Source organism: Anomaloglossus baeobatrachus, chromosome 7, assembly GCF_048569485.1.
Source record: "Anomaloglossus baeobatrachus isolate aAnoBae1 chromosome 7, aAnoBae1.hap1, whole genome shotgun sequence".
Lineage (NCBI taxonomy): Eukaryota > Metazoa > Chordata > Amphibia > Anura > Aromobatidae > Anomaloglossus > Anomaloglossus baeobatrachus.
The window spans coordinates 29,098,721-29,125,166 of record NC_134359.1 but is presented as its reverse complement, the minus strand read 5'-3'; the positions used below and the strand labels follow the sequence as shown (position 1 = coordinate 29,125,166).

The window sequence follows — 26,446 nt, the reverse complement described above, 5'->3', positions numbered from 1 at the left end:
TGCCCCATTTCTCCTGTAGGGACCCTGCAGGGAAATTGTACAATAGCAGCCACACTGTCCATGATTCATCCCAGTTTGGTGAATATTTTGGAAGAATTTCTTAAAGGGGTTGTCCACTATTTTTACGTCCTTAGAATAGGTCATCAATATCTGATTGGCTGAGGTCCATCAACCTGCACACCCGCCTATCAGCTGTCCCCGGTCTCGGCGGTGGCAGCAAGCAGCTGGAAATGCTCAGCTCCGGCACGGCTCCGACTTCTGATAGTGGCCGCGGCCAGATACTGCACATCCGCCTTCCTTTCAATAGGAGGCAGATGTGCAGTACCCGGCCATGACCACTGTCAGGTAACAAAGTAATGCCGGAGCTGAGCATTTCCGGCTGCTTTATGCCGGGACCTAGAACCGCTGATCGGCGGGGGTGCAGGGTGTCGGACCTCAGCCAATTAAACATTTCTGACTTTTTATAAGGATAGGCCATCAATGTAAAAATAATGGCCATCCCCTTTAATCTATTGTCATATTAATCAGATTTTTTTTAAATATAAATGAATGATATTTGGTGTAAAACCTCTTTAAAGCTGGATTTCTTTTGATTGCAATTAAACTGTATTTAGTAAAGTTAGTAAATCCTCAGTGTTTACTGTAAGGATAAGAAATGTTGGAGTCCTGCGGATGAAATTCACTTACTTTATTGTTTGTTATGTTTTCTTGTTCTGTTGTTCTTGTCATGTTAAAATAAAGGCCTCTTGGGATCTGCGCGGCTCATAATGAATTGATGAGAATGTGTTTACAGCAAAACGCTGCAAAATAAACCTTTTTTTTCTATGTTGTAATAGACTAATGCAATTTTGTCTGGATAGTTGCATAACATTGTTTTTTAAGGCAAGGAAGATATCATAATTTTTAGGTGTCATCCAAGTTTATAACATTTTTCTACAGTTGTTTTTTTTTCTTTTTAAAGTTTTACTCATTTATTCTAATCCTTTTTATAAACAGTTTAGTTCTTATATAAAAGCAAGGCCTAAAGCACACAATGTATTGTATACAGATATATCCAGCCTTACCTATCCTTTAATTTCCTTAAGGAGTCAAATATCTAACAAAGCAGATATCGTAACATGACAAAAAACAAAAAATCTACAGGTTGCAATTTAGGTCATAGCTATTGGGGGGCCTCATATACACTCACATATAGCATAAGCGTCTCCCAACAGAATATCGCAAAATCATACTTAAAAAAAAAAAGTTGGCTATCTTGAGCAAGTGAGTTTCTTCTCTTTCTTGACATCTTCTGCCTGGGGTGAGTTGGCAGTGTGAGTTGGTACACATTAGATGGCCACCCGATCCCACCTATACATTGTGTCCACCCATATCCTGTCCACCGCCATTAACTTGAGAACGGCGGCAGCTATAGGCATAGAAGTGGTGTCTAGGTATAGTAAAGTAGCCATGCGCTACGCAATGAAACCACCTATAGCGCCACCTGGTGGAAACAACGGAGTTAGCATTTTTATCTCGAAAACGGAACTAGATAGAGAAAAAAAGTGAATTACAAAGTTGTAGGGCATCATCAACTCAATAAGAATCGACACCTTGCATGCAGAAATGCTATGATTAGAATGTGTAAAACTCACAAGGCTGCGGACGTGAAGCGATACCTCATGGAGACCTTCCTACAAGTCATTGGGTATGGTGGCTGTGTGGAGTGGCCTCCACGCTCACCTGACCTGACCCCATTGGACTTCTTTCTGTGAGGTGACATCAAACAGCAGGTGTATGCGACCCCTCCACCAACATTGCAGGACCTGCGACGACGTATCACAGATGCTTGTGCAAACGTGTCACCTACCATATTGCACAACGTGCAGCAAGATACAGTATGCTGTGCAGAGTCCAGATGGGCATTGCAGCTGACGGGGGCCACTTTGAGCATCAAAGTAAAATGAGCGCTATATGCGTGACCAGCATTCAATGTTGGGGGGGGTCATGGGTTTCATATCATAGCATTTCTGTATGCAAGGTGTCGATTTGTATTGAAATGATGATGCCCTACAACTTTGTAATTCACTTTTTTTCTCTATCTCGTTCCGTTTTCGAGATAAAAATGCTAACTCCGTTGTTTTCCACCAGGTGGCGCTATAGGTGGTTTCATTGCGTAGCACATGGCTACTTTACTATACCTAGACACCACTTCTATTCCTATAGCTGCCGCCGTTCTCAAGTTAATGGCGGTGGACAGGATATAGGTGGAAACACTATAATATGCTTATGTATTGGAAAGGAGGGAGGAGCTCTTCCTCTAGCTCTTCCTCTAGCTCCTCCCTATCATCTATGTAAAATCACACCTGTAGCGCGACCACATATGATGCACACCAATAATTCCAGCTGTGGTCACATGATAGCTGTTAACGGTCCAATGGCTGTGACACCAATCATGGCTGGGCTGTGAAATGTCCAGTTAGACTGCAGTAGACCATTGTTCCTTTCATTGTCTCTGTATTTGGTGGTCTCCAGCGTTCCTACAGACAATTCGTGCCACCGCTCCATTCTAATAAGGGTCCTGTTCTCAAGTTGGGACAACTCATACATTATAAAGATGAGGCAATATATCACCTTTGGTTACAAGAATGTGACTCTGTATGTACAGGGCTGGATTCATAAAAAATTCAGGTGTTTCATCTTGGAGCTTTCGGGGTCCTAACAGCCCCTCAGCCCCATATGGATCAAGTACTATAACAATGACATTTCAGGTCTTGTTACAGGGGCCCAGGAGCTTCTGGTTACTCCTATATTCATGTACATGATTGATTGATGCACGCACACACCTGTTTGGCACCACATGGAGTCTTTATGGGTCCATATTGCATACCTGTAGCCACTTTGTCATTGTCATGCTTGGTATGGGGGGATACCAGACGAACGGCAAAGGGAGGGGAAAGGAGAAACCCTGCCTCTAGGGAAAGGGAAGATGGAGACTCCGGTAAACCTTTTACAGGCCCCTGGATCCCCTGACGTCCCTAGACAGGTTCCGCACCTATGCGCCGAGCAGGATACCTAGGCCGTGGCTTTCCCTGAACTGGACCCTAGATAATGATTGGACGGGATGAGCACTAGTCAACCCCACTAAGTCCTAAGGAACACTCAGGAATAACAAACAGTAAATGGACAACTTATCTGCAAGATGACTCTGTGAGAGAAACAGCAGCATAAAACATTGTGTTTCCAGGAGATTACAAACTGACTGCTTGCAATCTGGACAGTTTAGGAGTAAAACTCAATCACCAAGAACAAACCAAGGGGGAATACAGGTATATATAGACACAGAGAGTGCTAATAAGAATACAGCATTATCTTTGTTTTTTCTTTACTGGGGTTTCATGAGTGCTGGAGTTCCTCTTTTTTATTGGGATAAGGATTTGCAGCTGAAAAGGTCAAGATATCTGCAGGGTCCTAAAGGGAAAGCATTAACCTAAATAGAGAAGATACTTAAAACTCCATCAATACAAAAGAAGAAAGAATGGAAATCAAAAAGCAAATGTCCTGATCCAGGACTGGTATTCTCCACTCCAGAGTTTCCTAGACCCGGCCTGGTCATGTCAGGGGTTAACTCCCGTCAGCCTCGTTCTGGTTTCAGGAGACACTATATCTGGTCGCTGCACTTCCATTTCTGTGCCGGTTATAGTTTTGCTCTGCAGCCTGTGACTGGCTCTGGTGAGAAATCCTTATTGATCTGACTCCTTGTTACCTGCCCTGACCTGTACCCTCCCAGGTTCATCCATTTGTCCCAGTCCCTGACTTCTTGCTCCTGTCAGTTGTTTACCCATCCTGGTTCATCCTCCTTTCCGTCTTTGTGTCTCCTCAACCTCCGGTCTTGTCTTCTGCTCCCTGTGCCCTTTGTGTTTCCCTCTGCATACCTGATCTCCTGGCATCCGACTTTGGTTCTGTTTTCTGACCTGATCTCGATCCTCCCTCTGCAGTGACTTGACTTTCCTGGCTAGATCCTGACTGTTTAACTACTCTATTGCCCCCTGGTGGTTCGCCTGTGAACTGCCTGCTGAAGTTATTCTGCTGTACTTCAGCCTCCTTTTCTGTTACAGTGTTACTTTGCCTCTCCTTCACTACTCTGCTGCCACCTAGTGGGGAATTCGCTGTACTACATCTTACCAGCCCTTTGTACTACATAACAGCAAATTTGTGCAGCCAAATACCCCAGTCATCTATCAACCGACTTGGCAATACAAATAGGCAAGAAAACCCTGGTAATGTAACATGCAGCCTACGGCAATCACAGAACAGTACTGCATGGAGCCCAGAAAATGAAACCTGAATTACAGTATTGGCTTTTCTATCTTCAGTGGCTTCTTCTGAACAAACTGTATTTTACATATCGCAACCTTTGCACTAATTAATTTTCAGAGCTAACTGACAATGAATTAGTTTACTCAATCCTAATTTAATGATATCCTTTACGAGAACTTTAATATATCTTTGGAATAACGAGGCCACGCAATGTAAAGAGCAGCAAGAAAACGAAATGTTCTTTAATTTAAAAAGCTGGAAATGTTATTCTCTTCCCTCCTGATTGTGCATTTGGATGACAGGTAACATCTACTACCGGATCATACGAGAATCCATTCATGGCTTCTTTCTAAGAAGTTTCTAGAGGCTTCCGTGTTCTACCAACCTGAGTTAACTCTTCTTTATCCAAGATTTCGCTGACATTTTTTAAAGGGAATCTAGTTTTTGCTTTGTAATCTTAGAACAGCATGATATAGGGACAGAGTGCCTGCTTCCAGTGATGTGTCTTGTGCTGGTCTGCATGCCGTCGTTTTCATATAATCACTGTTTCTCCAGTGCAGATAAAGCAGAGCTCAGAATGCTGAACCCTGTATAACCGCGTCTGCACAACTGATTAGCAGTGTTTCTGTCAATGTACAGTGTACACAGAAAGCGTCCAATTAGTCACGGGGGTGTGGTTGGACTAGAAGGCATGAGACATCTAGTCCTGTAGTGATAATCTCCTGCTAGTAGTAGTGACCGCTCATCATTAGTTACCAGTACTGAGCACCCGAGCATGGTAGTGCTCACTCATGACTAGTTACGAGTACCGAGCTCCTGAGCATGGTAGTGCCCGCTCATCACTAGTTACGAGTACTGAGCACCTGAGCATGGTAGTGCCCACTCATCACTACTTACGAGTACTGAGCACCCGAGCATGGTAGTGCCTGCTCATCACTAGTTACGAGTACTGAGCACCTGAGCATGGTAGTGCCCGCTCATCACTAGTTACGAGTACTGAGCACCCGAGCATGGTAGTGCCTGCTCATCACTAGTTACGAGTACCCAGCACCCGAGCATGGTAGTGCCCGCTCATCACTAGTTACGAGTACTGAGCACCTGAGCATGGTAGTGCCCGCTCATCACTAGTTACGAGTACTGAGCACCCGAGCATGGTAGTGCCCGCTCATCACTAGTTACGAGTACTGAGCACCTGAGCATGGTAGTGCCCGCTCATCACTAGTTACGAGTACTGAGCACCCGAGCATGGTAGTGCCTGCTCATCACTAGTTACGAGTACCCAGCACCCGAGCATGGTAGTGCCCGCTCATCACTAGTTACGAGTACTGAGCACCTGAGCATGGTAGTGCCCGCTCATCACTAGTTACGAGTACTGAGCACCCGAGCATGGTAGTGCCTGCTCATCACTAGTTACGAGTACTGAGCACCCGAGCATGGTAGTGCCCGCTCATCACTAGTTACGAGTACTGAGCACCCGAGCATAGTAGTGCCCGCTCATCACTAGTTACGAGTACAGAGCACCCGAGCATGGTAGTGCTCGCTCATCATTAGTTACGAGTACAGAGCACCCGAGCATGGTAGTGCCCGCTCATCACTAGTTACGAGTACCGAGCTCCTGAGCATGGTAGTGCCCGCTCATCACTAGTTACGAGTACTGAGCTCCTGAGCATGGTAGTGCCCGCTCATCACTATTTACCAGTACTGAGCACCCGAGCATGGCAGTGCCCGCTCATCACTAACATCCAACAATGGCAAACTTCATAAATGCTTCACAAATCCTTTTGGATGAGGTGACCTTTCCATTTTATTTCATAATCTTTTACAGTTAGAGGGGTATCCACTATAGCTCTCTATAGATGGAACTTTATACTAAGTAATGCAGAATTACTATGTACAGTACAATATACCCAAACCGCACAGACCAAGTCCATCACAGGGAAGGATGGAGCGCGTGCACGAGAACAAGGCGCGCTCCGGATCCTGTGAATAGCACGGCTGAGACACAACATCATAACAAAGTAGTTAAGGTAATAATTTTAGTAATTTGCTTTTTTCAGGTCACTGTAATCTAACCAAAGATAACTAATTGCTGAAAGTAAACATTCCAATGCGACCACAAAAGGAATCCATTACATAAACATATAATTCACAGTCATTTTCGTGGGCTGTAAACAGTTTGGAATGAGCATGAAAATGGAACAAAAATCAAAGTGAGCATTTAGAAATGAAAAAGTGTTTGCTACAAAAGGTCAGTCCCTTTGCTTGGCAAACCCTATGCAAAACCCTGGGAACAAGATGATCACACAAGCAGAGGGCGACTTTTCAAGCCAACAACCGCTTTGTTTCTTTAAACAGACATCGGAACCTATAACTGGATCCTGTCAAACAAACGACAGTAAAAAATACATAACAGCTGCTAAGAATTACATTGGAGAGATAAAGGAATAAGTGCAGAGACCCTTCTCAGGGAAGGGACCAATGGCCTCCTTCATTCCTGAAGCACAGTCATAGGCTCCGGGGCTGACATTTTGGGCACGGAATCAAGTTTTCACTATTATGTGTATCCCACGACTTTGTCTTTTGTTTCAGTTCTTAAATAATGTCAGCATTTAATACAAGAATGTGAATGCTGAAACCTGCAGCAATAACGAAAAAGTTATTTTATTGTTACCCACAAACATGGGCCCGAAAGACTTTAAAAAACAACAATTTACCAAAAAATAATTTTATATATATATATATATATATATATATATATATATATATATATATGTATATATATATATATATATATATATATATATATATATATATATATATATATATATATATATATAAAATTAAACCAAAATCGAACTTTTTGGGCACAATGCCAACGATATGTTTGGCGTAAAAGCAACACAGCTCCTCACCCTGACCACACAATACCCACTGTCAAACATGACGGTGCCAGCATCATGGTTTGGGCCTGCCTTGCTGCAGCAGGGACAGGGAAGGTGGTTAATATATATATATATATATATATATATATATATATATATATATACTAGCTGTACTACCCGGCTTCGCCCGGGTTAATAACTGCTGTTAACAAAATAGAATGTATTAACAAAATTGTATTCTGCACACAAAAACCACAAAGATATATAATTATTAAATAGTTTCACATGGTGAGATGTGTGCTGAGGGTGGTATATGTGTTCATGTATGTGGTAGTGTGTGGTGCATTTTGTGTGTGTGTTCATATCCCTGAGTGTGGTGAGTATCCCATGTCGGGGCCCCACCTTAGCAGCTGTACGGTATATACTCTTTGGCGCCATCGCTTTCATTCTTTAAGTCCCCCTTGTTCACATCTGGCAGCTGTCAATTTGCCCCCAACACTTTTCGTTTCACTTTTTCCCCATTATGTAGATAGGGGCAAAATTGATTGGTAAATTGGAACGCGCGGGGTTAAAATGTCGCCTCACAACATAGCACCCGGCGCTGCCCGGGATAGTAACTGTCTCTCTGTTTCTCTGCCATTCTCTGTCTGTCTCCCCCTCTGTATATATATATCTCTCTGTCTCTCTCTCTATCTCTTTGTCTCTCTGTCTCTTTCCCTGTCTGTCTGTCTATCTCTGTCAATTTCCCTGTCTGTCTCTTTCCCTCTGTCTCTTTCCCTGTGTCTGTCTCTGTCTCTTTACCTGTCTGTGTCTGTCTTTTTACTTGTCTGTGTCTGTCTCTTAACCTGTCTCTCTCTTTCCCTCTCTTTCCCGGTCAGTCTCTCTTTCCCTGTCAGTCTGTCTCTTTCCCTGTCAGTCTGTCTCTTTCCCTGTCAGTCTGTCTCTTTCCCTGTCTGTGTCTGTCTCTTTACCTGCCTGTGTCTGTCTCTTAACCTGTCTCTCTCTTTCCCTCTCTTTCCCTGTCTGTCTCTTTCCCTGTCAGTCTGTCTCTTTGTCTGTGTCTGTCTCTTTGTGTTTATCTCTTACCCTCTCTATGTCTGCCTCTTTCCTTGTCTGTCTCTGCCTCTTTCTCTGTCTGTGTCTGTCTCTTTCCCTGTCTGTGTCTGTCTCTTTCCCTGGCTGCATTGTGACACGCCAACATTCCATATAAGGGAATGGCTGCGCATTCTTCTGAAGTTCTGGCTGCACTATGGCTCCCAGCTCCATTCGCTTTAAATGGAGGCAGTTTTTTTTGGCGAATAACTGTAAAGCGTGGGGTTAAAATTTCCCCTCAGAACATAGCCTATGACGCTCTCGGGGTCCAGAAGTGTGAGTGTGCAAAATTTTGTGGCTGCAGCTGCGACTGTGCAGATGCCAATCCCGGACATACACACATTCAGCTTTATATATTATATATATATTAACCATCTTCCCTGTCCCTGCTGCAGCAAAGGCCCAAACCATGATGCTGCCACCAGCATGTTTGACAGTGGGGATGGTGTGTTCAGGTGATGAGCTGTGTTGCTTTTACACCAAACATATCGTTTGGCATTGTGCCCAAAAAGTTCGATTTAGGTTTCATCTGAGCAGAGCACCTTCTTCCACATGTTTGGTGTCTCCCAGGTGGCTTGTGGCAAACTTTAAACAACACTATTCATGGATATCTTTGAGAAATGGCTTTCTCCTTGCCACTCTTCCATAAAGGCCAGATTTGTGCAGTGTATGACTGCTTGTTGTCCTATGGACAGACTCTCCCACCTCAGCTGTAGATCTCTGCAGTTCATACAGAGTGATCATCGGCCTCTTGGCTGCATCTCTGATCAGTCTTCTCCTTGTTTGAGATGATAGTTTGGATGGACGGCCGGGTCTTGGTAGATTTGCAGTGGTATGATACTCCTTCCATTTCAATATGATCGCTTGCACAGTGCTTCTTGGGATGTTTAAAGTTTTGGAAGTCTTTTTGCAACCAAATCCGGCTTTAAACTTCTCCACAACAGTATCATGGACCTGCCTGTTGTGTTCCTTGGTCTTCATGATGCTCTCTGGGCTTTACACAGAACCCTGAGACTATCACAGAGCAGGTGCATTTATACGGAGACTTGATCACACACAGGTGGATTATATTTATCATCATCAGTCATAAAGGACAAAATTGGATCATTCAGAGATCCTCAATGAGCTTCTGGAGCGAGTTTGCTGCACTGAAAGTAAAGGGGCTGAATAATATTGCACGCCCCAATTTTCAGTTTTTTATTTTTTACAAAAATTTAAAATAAGTAATAAATATCATTCACCTTCACAATTGTGTCGCACTTGTTGATGATTCTTCACCATAAAGTTTTTATCTTTATAATTGAAGCCTGAAATATGGTAAAAGGTTGAAAAATTCAAGGGGGCCAAATACTTTCGCAAGGCACTGTGTGTGTAATATATATATATTATATATATATATATATATATATATATATATATATATATGCTTTGCACAAATAACTTTTATATAATGTAGATGTTTTGTGATGGAGATGCTCATATTATTACTATTGCATGGACGTGTTGAGGAGAGCCATTGGATCAAATACTCAGCCTCTGGACAAAGACGACTGTGGGAATGTGTTCAATGAAATCTATTCTCTAAACAAAAGCCAGTTTTCAGAGATATCCAAGATGGCCACCGATGTCATAGACCCGCCCATGAGCATCACCATAGATCCACCCTGATGATGTCATAGACCTGCCTACGATGACGCCCACCAATCAGCCTATGGACTAACACATTGTTCAACCCACTGACCAATGGACACACCCAGGCAAGCCCACTGTAGGGGTGACCATGCCCCTTTTCCTAGTTTTTATAAGAGCCAGTCACTAATAAAGCTCTCTCCGTTTTTGGGCCACCTCTAATCGAGGAAAGATAAACATCAGACTGTGTGTGTCTGATGTCATTTTTTAAGCATGCACTTGATCCTCATTAATTAGGTCAGGCAGTAGGCAACAAGTGAACCCTGGTTAAGTGTTCACCCTAACAGACGTATGATCTCACTATTCCAAAAAATTCAAGCCGCCTCCACTGCCGGGTTTGTCTCCAAAACTGATAGACCTTGCGATGAGCCGACTTGTTGACTCTGATATTTTGCCTAGACGTCATCTCTTGGTTTTTTTAATGCATGGATAGACTTAATTTATTACTTTTCCAACTGTCATGGCCTCATATGATGCAGGTTGGCAATTTTTTTGGCCAAGAGACCGGTATCGATGAGCTGGATGATGCTTTTTCTATTTTCTTGGGAAATCGTCTTCATGGTGACTTCTGGATTGGAACCAGTAACCTTTTGCTTCAGAATCAACCTAATAACACTCTAAGCTATTACAGAATGTGAGAACAGGTTGTAATTTGGAGTATACAGGAAGAAAAAGATTTTTCCACCATGACGAGCAAAACAGTAAGAATGCACCTTACAGTCCACAGTAGAGAAACTTTCCCTGTGACTCTGAAGATAGAAATGTCCTCCGCTTGGAACCGCTGATCTGTGATGGCCCCGGTATGGACCACCACTGTGCAATGTGTGATAATCCGCTAGGCTTCTTAGCTGCAGAGCATTATGAGTAGGCCCACACAGCCGTGCAAATGACAGTTGCCCATTCTCTAAGGCTATGTGCCCACGCTGCGGAAAATGCGCGGATTTTGCCGCGGATTTCTCACGGAAAAGCCGCGGATTTTCCAGAAATCTGCAGCACAGCTACTCCCCAGCCATTTCTATGGCATTTGGGAAATGCTGTGCCCACGCTGCGGATTTTTCTGCAGCGGAATTAGTGCGGATTTTCGTGCGGAAAAATCTGTAACTTGTCAATTATTGTTGCGGATTTTCGTGCGGATTTTGCCTATTCAATTGAATTAATAAAAATCGCAAAATCCGCAACAAAATCTGCGTCAAATCCGCGTCATAACCGCATCAAATCCGCACCTATGAAAAGGTGCGGATTTCGGGGGAAAGCTGCGGATTTTGATGCAGAAAAATCCGCAGATACAGAGTCCTGTGGGCACATAGCCTAATGCTCCAGCAGTATAGGAAACGGTATATGGCAAGTTTCTTTTTTTTTTTTGCAACCACAAATAGTCTCTGAAAATTAAATATTCTCAAAGTGGTTTTGTTGGGTTTTTCTAGCCACCAACACTCGAAGCACATATTCTTTTGTCTCTCCAAAGCTACTGTACTCCCATGTATTCCGGCACTGGACCCCAATCTATTGCAGTTCTGTCCCTGTATTCTCCCAATAATTGTACAGATTACAAAAGTGTATATGTAGTCTTAGGCGGGCTTTGCACACTACGACATCGCAGGTGCGATGTCGGTGGGGTCAAATTGAAAATGACGCACTTCCGGCATCGCATGCGACATCGTAGTGTGTAAAGCCTAGATGATACGATTAACGAGCGCAAAAGCGTCGTAATCGTATCATCGGTGCAGCGTCGGCGTAATCCATAATTACGCTGACGCGACAGTCCGATGTTGTTCCTCGCTCCTGCGGCAGCACACATCGCTGTGTGTGAAGCCGCAGGAGCGAGGAACATCTCCTACCGGCGTCACTGCGGCTTCCGTAGGATATGCGGAAGGAAGGAGATGGGCAGGATGTTTACATCCCACTCATCTCCGCCCCTCCGCTCCGATTGGCCGCCTGGCGTGTGACGTCGCTATGACGCCGCACGACCCGCCCCCTTAACAAGGAGGCGGGTCGCCGGCCAGAGCGACGGTCGCAGGACAGGTGAGTCCATGTGAAGCTGCCGTAGCGATAATGTTCGCTACGGCAGCTATCACAAGGAAATCGCTGCTGCGACGGGGGCGGGTACTATCGCGCTCGGCATCGCAGCATCGGCCTGCGATGTCGCAGCGTGCAAAGTACCCCTAAGGCTGGTTTGACATCTCCGGTATTTTGCCGGAAGCCGGATCCGGCACAAGTGCAGTGCAGTTACATTCATTTACAATGGAAGCGCGACACCATGCGGACACATGCGGTTGTGTATGAAGCATCTGTCCGCATGGTGTCGCGCTTCCATTGTAAATGAATGTAACCAGACTGCATTTGTGCCGGATCCGGCTTCCGGCAAAATACCGGGGATGTGAAACCAGCCTTAATATGACCAAACCTCAGCTCATACATGTATATACCCATGCAATAACAAGTCGTAAATCTGTGAACGTTTCCCCCGTTGCAGTTTTACTTTGTATTTCATGCTTAATGGCCCTTTAAGGAAGGTGAATATTTATTACAACCTTCAGACTAATTTAAACATCCATGCAAATTAGACCAGTCTCAAATTGAATATGCCAAGATGCAAATGTATTTTATTCACACTTTATCACAATTTGTTGTATCCATAGACAATTGTGTCAGAGCCAGTGTACAGTATAATTTACATATATAACACATTCTGGGATTTGATGCAAATGTCCCTGAATAACGTGAACTGAGCATATTATATTTAGACCAAATTCCAATGTGATTCTCTTAAATTTAGAGCATTGTCCAAAACAGGAACCAAGGAAATGTTTTTGTTCGTCTTTACTGTATATATATATATATATATATATATATATATATATATATATATATATATACACATTTTATAAGCACGGATCAACATCACAACACTTTATATAATTCATGTCATGAGACGGTTCACAACCTGGAATCACATAATCACATAGTATCTAAACAAGGTGTGCAGGGCTGTTGGTTTGGATTTTGTGCGGGATCATTTTTGGTCTTTACGTACAATATTTAAAAGGGAACCTGTCACCAGTTTTATCCCTTATGAGCTGCAGCCACCACCAGTGGGCTCTTATATACAGTATTCCAGAATACTGTATATAAGAGCCCAGACCGCTCTGTATAATGTAGAAATGACCTTTATAATACTCACCTAGGGGGTGGTCCGGTCCGATGGGTGTCGCTCGGTCTTTTCTTGTACCTCATGTGCATGACACATCCTACATTATCCACACAGGCCTCCATTGCGGTCCTGCTCATGTGCACTTTGATCTGCTCTGCTGAGGTCAAAGTACTGTAATGCGCAGGCGCGAGAAAAGGTCAACAATTGCTCGCGCATGCGCACTACAATGCTTCTATCTGCCCTCAACCGGGCAGATCAAAGTGTGCATGCGCAAGACCGCAATAGAGGACTCTCTCAATGACGCAGGATGAGCCATGCACCCGGGCTGGGAAAGAGGATGGCGATAGCACAGATGAAGGAGGCGGTGGACTGAGACCACCAACACCCATTGGACTCAACCACCCTGCAGGTGAGTATATGTAATGCTCAGGTGCGAGAAAAGGTCAACGATAGCCCGCGCATGCACACTATAATGCTTTTATCTGCCCTCAGCTGGGCACATCAAAGTGCGCCTCCGCAGGAGTGCAATGGAGACTTCTCTGTGAATGACGCAGGATGAGCCATGCACACAGGGCTGGGAAGGAGAACGGCGATCACACAGATGGAAGGGGTGGTGGACCGAGAGCAGCAACACCCATTGGACCGGACCACCCTGCAGGTGAGTATAATAAAGGTGTTTTTTTGCCTTAAACAGAGCGGCCTGGGCTCTTATTCAGTATTCTGGAATGCTGTATATAAGGGCTCACTGGTGATGGCCGCAGCTCATAAGGGAAAAACCTAGTGACAAGTTCCCTTTAAAGGGAACCTCTCAGGTCAAAAAAGCATTATATCCTACAAGCAGAAGCCTGTGTGAGCTAGTAACCCCTTCCTACCCATCCGTGTTGTAATAATGTGTAATATGAGAGTAATAAAACAACGTGTATTACTTACATATTCCCTATGTAAATGAGCAGGGGCTCTAGTCCCATGGGCGTCTCATTGCCCATGGAAAGCATTCAAACGCCCACAGGGCGATCTGACACCCATGGGACTAGATCCCTGATCATTTACATAGGGAACATGTAAGTAATAATATGTTATTTTATTACTTTCATATTACACATTATTACAACACAGGGATGGGTAGGAAGGGGTTATTAGGCCACACGTGCTCTTGCTAGTAGGTTATAATGCTTTTTTGACCTGACAGGTTCCTTTAAAGGTCAAAGATACTTAAATGGATTTTCATATTATCCAGTTTTGATATTTTTCAGTTATAAACCAATGGAAGAATAATCCCCAAAGGGAACCTGTAATGTCAGTCTTTTCTACAGAGAGTAGAATGTAGGGAAGGATCCACTAAGAACATTTGGAAATTGCTTTTGGGGAAAATTTTGAGCATTACGTTTTTTTCCTTTACTTGAATTCTGGCTCTTTAAATGTTTGGAGTCCAGTGGGCGGGTCTTATTTATTTATTGACACCTATCATCTATTAAAAATATCAGGTGAAGGCTGTCAATCACTTACTCCGAACTGTCAACTGGACTCCAAAGTGTAACAACAGCAGATAATTAAAAGGAGTACGTCAGCAGAAAATGACTGTTCAAACTAAGCACATACGCTCGGTGCACCCTCGGTGTGGCCAAGCTATTCAATAGAACCCATTTTGGTTTTCCATCTAACTACACCCTCTACTTGCTCTCATATATGCATATCTGTCAATGAAGAAATGGAGATAGATGTAAAACATGCAGGCTTGAGGGTGCACTCTAACGTTTGGTCACACCACGGGTGCACCCATCACTTGCGCTTGGTTTGAACAGTCGTTTTCTGCTGCCAGACTATCTTTAACTAAAAATATAAGTTCTATTGAATCTTTTCCTATAAAATAATATATCATTCTTCTCAGTTCCTCATGCTCCATAATTTACTGGTTACAGATTAGACATCATGTTTAACATATCTGCAAAATACGTTGGTTTTCTATATGAAATATGTCTTATTTCTTCTACCTCCGTGTCTCTATACATAAATGTACCAGTGTTCATCAGATCTCACAAGATCTCCAAAATTTCGCACTATTGTTATGAATGTGGCATACATTACATGATATCAGCAATCCATAATGTATTCATGTATTCTACATAGAAGATGAGTCCATGATCGAATAAATGAGCTTTTGGATATAGAACAATAATAAAGTTTCCTTAGTAAGAACCAAAACAAATTTTTAACAACCCTAAGGAAGATTTGACCAACGGAACAAATTTATATTGGTTGGAACTTTACACAACTTCATAGAGGAACCAGACGTTGAGCTCCAACACGTCAAGAACAATTTTTAAGAAAGACTCCATATGCAAAGTTTATAGACTTTCTTGGGATCTCACATAACGACCACAAACCAGAAGCTTAACATAAAAGCCAAATCTTAATGTTACAGTACATAGACTTTCTTTTGATGCCTTAAAGGGAACCTGTCACCAGATTTGGTGACTATAAGCTGCGGCCACCACCAGTGGGCTCTTATATACAGCATTCTAACATGCTATATATAAGAGCCCAGGCCGCTGTGTAGAACGTAAAAATCACTTTATAATACTCACCTAATCGGTCGGTGTGGTACAGACTGGTCACATGGGTGTCTCTGTTCTCCGGTACCGGCGCCTCCTCTTTCGGCCATCTTTGTCCTTCTTCTGAAGCCTGGGTGCATGACGCATCCTACGTCATCCACACAGGCCGGCATTGAGGTCCTGCTCGTGTGCACTACAATACTTTGATCAGCCCTGCTCAGGGAAGATCAAAGTACACCTGCGCAGGACCTCAATGCTAGTGCGTATGCATGACATAGGACGCGTCATGCACCCAGGCTTCAGAAGAAGGACAAAGATGGCCGAAAAAGGAGGCGCCGGTACCGGAGAACGGAGACACCCATCCGACCAGTCTGCACCCAACCGACCACTTAGATGAGTGTTATAAAGTGATTTTTACGTTCTACACAGCGGCCTGGGCTCTTATATACACCATGTTAGAATACTGTATATAAGAGCCCACTGGTGGTGGCCACAGCTTATAGTCACCAAATCTGGTAACAGGTTCCCTTTAATATATGGCAATGCATGAGTATCAAGTCAACACTCAGTTCCATATGACTAAACATGTCCAAAGTTGTACAATGGATGCTTGGGATGCACCATAGATCAATGGACAGAATCTAGAACAGTAAAGCTAAGGTCTTCACAAAAGGCAATGTTTGAAATTTTTGGTTCAATTCATCCCAAAAATGTTTTGCATCACCTCTATGATGAGAACAATAGAACATTGTCATCATGCTACATTGACAGTCTTCGTGTGTTAATGTTCCCATTGACAAAAGATGATCAAACGGACTAGTTAACTATTGAGTGATACAATCTAAAGGGGGCTTTACACGCTACGATATCGTTAATGTTTTATCGTCGGGGTCACGTTGTTAGTGACGCACATCCGGCGTCATTAACGATATCGCAGCGTGTAATACTTACCAGCGACCTTAAGCGACCTCAAAAATGGTGAAAATCGTTCACCATGGAGAGGTCGTCCCAAAGTCAAAAATCGGTAAGGGTTGTTTATCCAGGTGGTTCATCGCTCATGCGGCAGCACACATCGCTATGTGTGACACCGCAGGAGCGAGGAACATCTCCTTACCTGCCGCCGGCCACAATGCGGAAGGAAGAGGTGGGCGGGATGTTTACATCACGCTCAGCTCCGCCCCTCTGGTTTGATTGGCCGGCCGCTTAGTGACGTTGCGGTGACGTCGCTGTGATGCCGAACGCCCCTCCTCCTTGAAGGAGGGATTGTTCGGTAGTCACAGTGACGCCGCCGACCAGGTAACTATGTGTGATGCTGCCGTAGCGATAATGTTCGCTACGGCAGCGATCACAAACAATCGCATGCGCGATGGGCGGCGGGTATTTACACGCTCGATATTGCTAGCGATATCCCTACCATGTAAAGCCCCCTTTAGTCTCCTCCGCTTCCACTTGATCCCAAAAAGTTGATAACAGAGTTAAAAATGTAACTTCATTATGGGAAGTTTCGACAAGTCTGTAAGATTGAACCAATGAACCATACAATTTCAATAAATCATTCTTTTTTTTATAAAAAAAAAAAAAAAAAACTTACATTTTCTCACATCAGATCATCTAACAAACCCATCAGATATTATTTTTAAACAAAGTTAATTCCCATAGTTAAAAAGTAACTTTTTCCCATGACATTGGAGTGTCAGACACTTTGGGGGAGCGAGGTCCATTACCAGGGAAATGTTAGTCCCCCTGATCCCTAACCTTCTTCAGGCGTTTCTGGCACCTCTACACACTTTCTCTTCAGCATGAAATGTCATCAGGAGCTTGCATAAATATTAAAGTCACTCTTCACATACTCTATGTCTAATCCAAGAGTCCGTGCCAAGTCTTAGCAACATTGTTTTAACTAAACATCATAATAACTACATGAACACAATTCAAAAAAATAGAGAGTTCCTTGGAAAATCATAAAAACTAGACATTTACATCTAAAAATAAAATCTACTCATAGATCAAACAGCGATGTAACACTCCCGAAAACAACTGTTACTTCATGGAGGTTTTTTTCTTGGCGTACACTATGAATATGATCATGCTGTTAATAATATATATGTATATATGTGTGCACAAAATTATACATATATATATATATATATATATAAAAAATATACACATACTGTATATATATATATATATATATATATATACATATATATATATATATATGTATATGTATATATATATATATATATATATATATATACAGTATGTGTATATTTTTTTATATATATGTATATATATATATATATACATATACACACACACACACACATATGTAAGCCTGTGTGGATTGGATGGGTTGTTACTGATGTCTCGTGAGAAATCTTGACAATAACATCTTCAGAAATATATATTTACTGAGAAACTTGACATTTTCATTACTTGTTTCACCTGCTGTATGTGTATTTATATCTATCTATATATATATATATATATTATATCTATATATATATATATATATATACATATACATGTATATATATATATATATGTATATATATATATATATATATATATATATATATATGTATATACATATATATACATATATATATATATGTATATACATATAAAATATTATATACACACATATATGTATATATACACACACACACATATTACTTGTTTCACCTGCTGTATGTGTATTATATATATATATATATATATATATATATATATATATATTATTATATACACACACACATATATATATATATATACACATATATATACACACACACACACACACCACACACATATATACACACACACACACACACACACAGTATATACATATATCCATACATACATACATACATATACTGTATATACACACACACTGCTCTGGCAAAAATTAAGAGACCACTGCAACATTTCAATTTTTTTGATTTTTCTCTTTATATTTTTGAGTAAAATGTAAATTGTTCTTTTATTCTATAAACTACTGACGTCTCCGAATTTCCAAGCAATAACTATTGTATTTATTTTCTGAAAATGAGAAATGGTCAAAATAACAAAAACAATGCACATTGCTTTCACACCGGAAATAATGCAAAGAAAACAAGTTCATAATCATTTTGAATCAACAATACTAATAATGTTTTCCCTCAGGAAGAGTCAGAAATCAATATTTTGTGGAATAATCATGATTTTTAATCCCAGCTTTCATGCATCTTGGCTGCTCAGTTCAGGTCTGGAGATTGCGCAGGCCATGACAGGGCCAGGCGAGAGGTGTGCACTGGGAGAAGCCAGTGTCGAGGCTGCCATACCCCCAGTGTGGACGTTAAATGGACTTGAACCCAGGGTATGTCGCCATCTTTGTTTTAAGCCAGGAGAGGCATGAAATTGATGTTTTGTGCAGTTTGTGCGTGTTTTTTGTTTTTTTTAATTAACTGCTAGAATTTTTACAGAGACTATGTTTCTTGAATCTCTGCCTATGCCTACCTGAGTGAATTCCCCGCAATATATGCATACACAATGTGGAAAATAAGCATTTGATATACTACTAATTTTGCAAGTTTTCCCATCTACAAAAATGGAGAGGTCATTAATTTTTATCATAGGTAACTTCAACTGTGATTTTTCTCTGTCTGTAAAGAGAATCCCTCCCATTGTAAAATTTTTAAATAATTAATTTTCATTCCATTGTAGGAAATAAGTATTTGATCATCAACCAACCAGCACGAATTCTGCCTCTCACAGATGTGGTATTTTTTTCTTTAAGAAGCTTCTACTCTGCACTCATTACCTGTTAATTGCACCTGTTTGAACTCGTTACCTTTACAAAAGACCCCTGTCCAAACAATCAGTCACACTCCAACCTCCCCACCATGCCCAAGACCAAATAGCTGTTTAAGGACAAAATTTTAGACCTGTACATGGCTGGGATGAGCTACAGGACAATAGGCAAGCAGCTTGGTGAGAAGGCAACAACTGTTGCGCAATTATTAGAAAATGGAAGAAACACCAGATGACAGCCAAATTTATTCGGTCTGGGGCTGCTTTTTGTTGAACAAACATGAAGTGTGATTATTTTCACTGATAATATAGTAGTTATCTCAGAAAATGCCACAAACCTCTTTTTTCCACAGCTTCAATGCATATCTGTACGAAGTGAGGAACTGTACAACTTTCTCGCTTGCAGAGCGTCTCGAGGTGGCAGCCGAACACTTGATCTAATCGGGAAGGAGACAAGATTCAGGATTAAGATACAGAGTTTGTTTCTGAAGATATGTCTATATCATTATGAAGGAATTCCCACGTAGACACCAGAGCGTGGTTTTCACATTGATGGTAAATGGCCACTTGGTTGTAGGAAAAATTGTCCATAAAATTACACAACCAGTAATCAATTGGCTGCAAAACTGCATGACTCTTTGTAGTCTCTATGTGGGAATTCATCTTTTCAGTTTTTTAGTAGGAAAATACAACTTTATTTTTCTTCATATTATTATTATTATTATTATTATTATAATAATAATAATTTACACAGTAGCACCGCAGACAACACGACTTTTCAAAAGAACCAAAAAATACTGAAGTTTCCACTGGTATTGCTGCGTAGAAAGCCTAAAATGTAACCAAATTTTTAAAATGAAAACAAGAAAAACAATTCTAAATTCTTCCAAATATACATGACCAATAAGGGTTTGTTCACATGCAGGGGCGGACTGGCACACCAGGAGGTTGGGAGAACCCCCGGTGGGCCCCTGCTATTGATGGCCATGCCCCCTAGGCCCCGCCCCCCTACCCCTCTTGGGCCCCTATGGATATGTGTGAGAGGCCCCCCCCCGGCCGGTAATTTCACTAATCATATCGGCACATTGCCGATATGATTAGTGACAATCCCATTCCCTCTGCAGTGGCAAGCAGGGAGAGCGATCTCCCTGCTCTGCCTGCTGTCACTGTCAGTGCTGCGCGGCTCTAACTCATCTGCGCAGCGACACTGCAGGAGAAGGCAGTCTCAGAGGGATGACTGCTTCCTTCCTGTGCAGGTTCTGGCAGCATCGCGCTGTGGAGGACGGACCCGGCATCGCCCCAGGCCAGGCTGCAGGAGCAGCAGCGCGTGAGTATAGGGGGCGGGAGCCCGGGGGGGTGTGCGGGGGCCCAGGGGAGCAAGCAGGGCCCCGGGGGGGTGTGCGGGGGCCCCGGGGGTGGTGGTGCGGGGGCGTGTGCGGGGGCCCAGGGGGGGGGGCGGGGGCCCAGGGGGGGTGTGTGTGTGTGGGCCCAGGGGGGGTGTGTGCGGGGGCCCAGGGGAGCGAGCAGGGGCCCCAGGGGTATGTGCGGGGGGGGCTCTTCTTCTTACCGGTCACGTGCCTGTATCTGCATGCCGGGCACACTAGCAGGAGCAGGAGGCAGCACGCTGTGCTGTTCCGGCCCTGCTGTGTGCTTGCCATGCACACAGTGCAGAGGAGCGCGCCGGTGCCGGTGACCGCAGCTTCTTCCTATTCAAATGTATTTGCGTCTTTCAGACGTAAATACATTTGAACAGCGCGCTGGGACTGGGCCCCGCCCCCGACGTGCAGCAACGTGATGAGATCAGCACATTGCTGACGTCATCACAGTGCTGCAGGTGCCACACTGGATTCATCAGGAAGCGAGCGCTCCATGGAGGAGCCGAAGAGACAGGTGTAATTAATGGAGATGTGTGGGGAGGGGCTGAGGACATATAACGGGGAACATTTGTGAAGGAGACACAGCTTTGTGACAGGCAGAGGGGGAGTGCTGTATTCCGAGGGAGGGGGGAGGCAGGAGTGTGTAGTGATGGGGTAGTGCAATTTGTGTCTGCAGGGGGTGATGGGGGGGCAATGTATTATGTCTGGGGAGGGGGTAATGGAGGGTGCATTGTATTGTATGTGGGGGAGGGGTAATGGAGGGTACACTGTATTGTGTGTGTGTGGGTAGTGATGGGGGGTACATTGTAGTGTGTGTGTGTGTGTGTGTGTGTGTGTGTGTGTGTAGGGGGTGATGGGGGGTGCATTGTATTTGTGTGTGTGTAGGGGGGGAGTGGGGGTGCATTGTATTTGTGTGTGTGTGTGTGTGTGTGTGTAGGGGTTGATGGGGGGTGCATTGTATTTGTGTGTGTGTAAGGGGTGATGGGGGTGCATTGTATTTGTGTGTGTGTGTGTGTGTGTGTAGGGGGTGATGGGGGGTGCATTGTATTTGTGTGTGTGTAAGGGGTGATGGGGGGTGCATTGTATTTGTGTGTGTGTGTGTGTAGGGGGTGATGGGGGGGTGCATTGTATTGTGTGCGTGGGGAGATGGTAATGGGGGGTGCATAGTATTGTGTGTGTGCGTGTGTGTATGTAGTGGGTGATGGGGGATGTATTGTATTGTGTGTGTGTGTGTAGGGGGTGCTGCATTGTATTGTGTGTGTGTGTGTAGGGTGTGATGGTGGGATGCATTGTATTGTGTGTGTGTGTGTGGGTGATGGAGGGGTGCATTGTGTGTGGGGGGGGTGATGCGGGGTGCATTGTGTGTGTGTAGGGGCTGATGGACGGTGCATGTTGTGTGTGTGTGTGTAGGGAGTAGTGGGGGTGCATTGTATTGTGGGTGTGTGTGTAGGGGGTGATGGGGGGTGCATTGTATTTGTGTGTGTAGCGGGTGATGGGGGATGTATTGTGTGGGTGTTTGTGAGGGTAATGGGGGTGCATTGTAGTCTGTGTGTGTGTGTGTGTGTGTGTGTGTGTGTAGGGGGTGATCGGGATTGTATTGTGTGTGTGTGTGTGTGTAGGGGGTGATGGGGGGTGCATTGTATTGTATGCGTGGGGAGATGGTAATGGGGGGTGCATGGTATTTGTGTGTGTGTATGTAGTGGGTAATGGGGGATGTCTTGTGTGTGTGTGTGTGTGTGTGTGGAGAGGGGCTCACAGCCATTAATCGAGCTATAATTAGATTTAATTCTCAAAATTTTCGTTTCATTCACCTTTTCCGTTCTAATATTTTACAACGTGAACGACCATGGCTTGCCCCCCCCCTAGTTTTGATCCTGGGTATGCCCATGCACAGGCCTGAGTTGGCCCCAGCACCCAGCCTTTCAATCGTAAACTTCAGTGATCGTACAAGTTCTGTACGATCACTGAAGTTTTCGCAGTTGCAGGACCTTTAGTGACATCACATGTGTCATGTGACTCACCAAATGTCCTATCGGTGCACTGCGGGAGTCCCCAGGCCTGCACCGACCGCGCTGGTATTCAGATGTATGCGCGTCTTTCAGGCGCGCAATACATTTGTACAGTGCGGCCGGTGACAGGAGGGAGAGCAGCTCTGCTCAGCCCCGCAATGTACCGTCATCGCCAGGGCTGCAGAGGAGCGCGCTTCAGTCCTGCACCGACATCATCATCACCGGGGCCGCAGCTGCAGGAATGAAGAGGAGGACGCGCAGGCACAGGTAAGCGCTCCAGAGGAGCCGAAGATGTACTTTTATATGAGGGGCTGCGGGTGGGGGAGGAGCAGTGTTATTTTACAAGTGGCATTAAGAAGTAGTGGGGGACTTTATGGAGCATATTATGGGTCAGTGGGGGACATAATAGGGCAGTGGGGGACATAATAGGGCAGTGGGGGACATAATAGGGCAGTGGGGGACATAATAGGGCAGTGGAAAGACATTATAGAGTAATGGGGGCCGTTATGAAGCAAATTGGGGCATTATAGGTCAGTGGGGTACGTTATGAGGCATCAAAGATTTGGAAGGCAGCATAGTATAATGAGGAGGGGGGGATTTATACAGGGATGTAGTTGGGGGAGATATTATGGAAAGGGCAATTTTTGGGGGGACATTTTGGAAAGGGGCACTTTGTGGGGCTATTTTGGAGAGCAGAATTGTGGGGTGATATTTTGTGCAGGAAGCAATTAACAACCCCTTCTCATTCCACTTGTTTCCCCAGACATTATTAAATAAAAGGGGCCAGGATGAGGGACATAATTACTATATGGGGCCAGAATGAGGGACATACATTATTAGTTTATGGTGGCACGTGGGGCATAATTACTGTAGGGGCAGATTAGGGGACATTATTACTGATGAAATATAAGCTAATTTTGAGGATACTGTCTCAAATGGGGGAACAAGAGTCTGACGTGGTGTAGAAATTGGGGAAATAGTGAGGAATGTGCTCTGGGAGTGATCGGCTATAGGTGACTGTTATTTTCTGCAGAGTCGCGTCATGGCAGGAAGAAGTGATGGTGGTCAGCGCCGGATGAACAGAAAAAGCGAAGATGAATAAAGTCAGCTAGAGACATCACTGGTAAGTCAGTCACGGCATTTCTCCCTTGTATGTGGTTGTATTCGGTCACTATGTGGTCTGATTATGGTGTGGCGGTATTACTTTCTTGTATGTAGTTATAGTCGGTAATTATGTGGTGTGGTTATAGTGTTGTGGTATTTCTCCCTTGTATGTGGTAATATTCGGTTACTGTGTGGTCTAATTATGATGTGGTGGTATTACTCTCTGGTATGTGGTTGCTTTTGATCACTATGTGTTGGTAGTATGTTATCTGGTCATAGTGTCACGGTATTTCTCCCTTGTATGTGGTATTATTCGGTCACTATGTGGTCTGGTCACGGTGTGGTGGTATTTCTCCCTTGTATGTGGCTGTATTTTTTCACTGTTTGGTGGTAATATGTGGTCTGGTTACGGTGTGGTGGTATTTCTCCCTTGTATGTGGCTGTATTTGGTCACTGGTGGTAATATGTTGTCTGATCACTGTGTGGCGGTATTTATCCCTTGTATGTGGTTGTATTTGGTCACTATGTGGTGGTAATATGTTGTCTGGTCACGGTGTGGCGGTATTTCCCCCTTGTATATGGTATTATTGGTTTTGGTACAGTGGATTGTGTTGTGTATAGAGGTCACTTTTTCCTTTCTATAAGGGGGAGATTATTTCCAGTAGAAATTAAATACTTAAACATTTAACCCCTCCCCTCCCTGTCCTGCCCTGTCCTGTGACTATTACACTGCAGTAAATATGCACTTACAGAGATTCTCCAGTGAAAACAAGTAATCACCTTTACTAAGGCCACGTTCACACACTGAGTATTCAGTGAGTTTTTTTACCTCAGTATTTGAAGCCAAAACCAGAAGCAGTAAAATCAGAGAAAAAGTGTGTGAACGTGGCCTAAAGATAAGTGATAACTTATTCATCTGTGTGGACCGATTGCTGGGACCTGCACCGATCGTGCAACTTTTATCCCCCATTACACTGGAGCTCGTGTCCGACTCCACCCCTGATTCATTAATTCCCTCAGTGGCTGTGAGCGCTGCGCTTGTTATCTGGCTGCTCCAGAGAGGATGAATGGAGCTGCGGTCACACATCCCACCCCACAGAGGATGAATGGAGCTGCGGTCACACATCCCACCCCACAGAGGATGAATGGAGCTGCGGTCACACATCCCACCCCACAGAGGATGAATGGAGCTGCGGTCACACATCCCACCCCACAGAGGATGAATGGAGCTGTGGTCACACACCCCACCCCACCCCACAGAGGATGACTGGAGCTGCGGTCACACACCCCACCCCACCCCACAGAGGATGAATGGAGCTGTGGTCACACATCCCACCCCACAGAGGATGAATGGAGCTGTGGTCACACATCCCATCCCACAGAGGATGAATGGAGCTGCGGTCACACACCCTACCCCACAGAGGATGAATGGAGCTGCTGTCACACACCCCACCCCACAGAGGATGACTGGAGCTGTGGTCACACATCCCACCCCACAGAGGATGAATGGAGCTGCGGTCACACACCCTACCCCACAGAGGATGAATGGAGCTGCTGTCACACACCCCACCCCACAGAGGATGAATGGATCTGCGGTCACACATCCCACCTGCTGCTGCAAAAAGTTCCCCACTCTTCCGATCGGTGCGGTTTCCACTGGTCTGGTTCCACCGATCAATAAGTTATCACCAACCTACCCTGTGGATCAGTGATAACTTGTTTTCACCAAAGACCCCATTACTGCAAACGACTATAATTGTACATCCCAGTTATGGTGCACAATATAGATGTGCAGGAGCCGCCTGTGTATACAGTCAAAGCAACACAATAATGGGGCTAACGCTAATGGGTGTTTATATTTAGCTGTAGGGTGGGCCCCTAGAGTCAATTCTCCTGGTGGGCCCCAGACACCCCAGTCCGCCCCTGTTCACATGGGTTATTTTTTTCTGAGGATTTAGCTGTAAATTCTTTTGTTTTGCAGATGGTGAAATCTGCTTTGAAAATCCGCCATCTATAAAACACTTTTTTTTTCTCATTGGTCATCCATATGCAGTCTGTTTTGTACAGCAGCTATTGATAATTTACAGGACTATTTACAGTTCTATGTTATAGAATTGCAATGCAAAACACAAATGCTGAATTTTGTCTGTGCATGGCATCTAATTTTTTTTTCTTGCACCCCATAGACATGAATGGGTCTACAGAAGAAACTAGGGCATGCGGCAATTCTTTTTACATGTAGATTTGGTCAGTGAAAAATATTGCTCCTCTGCACTGCCCCATTGAATAACATTGGTCAGAGCGGTCTCCATGTTTTTCATGGACAGAACTTGGACTTAAAATACGGTCACGTGAGTGAACTGTAAGCAGGAAGGAACGTGAAAAATAAAAAGTGCTCCTCGGTTGAAATAACTGGATTAAGTCCAGATTTATGTTTTGTACCATTTTTTTGCTATGATTTTATTCAAAACAAAGCTTTTTTTCTTTTTTTTTTTTAGTA

The 26,446-nt window shown here is 43.9% G+C and overlaps 1 protein-coding gene across 1 annotated transcript in view; it reads right to left on the bottom strand.

The window, feature by feature from the left end:
* Positions 1-26,446, bottom strand: part of ARHGAP15 (Rho GTPase activating protein 15) — an 892,712-nt gene that overhangs the window by 280,768 nt on the left and 585,498 nt on the right. Inside the window, exon 10 of the mRNA XM_075318806.1 lies at positions 19,796-19,894. Coding sequence (XP_075174921.1) covers positions 19,796-19,894 — 99 coding nt within the window. The remainder of the gene's footprint in view (positions 1-19,795; positions 19,895-26,446) is intronic.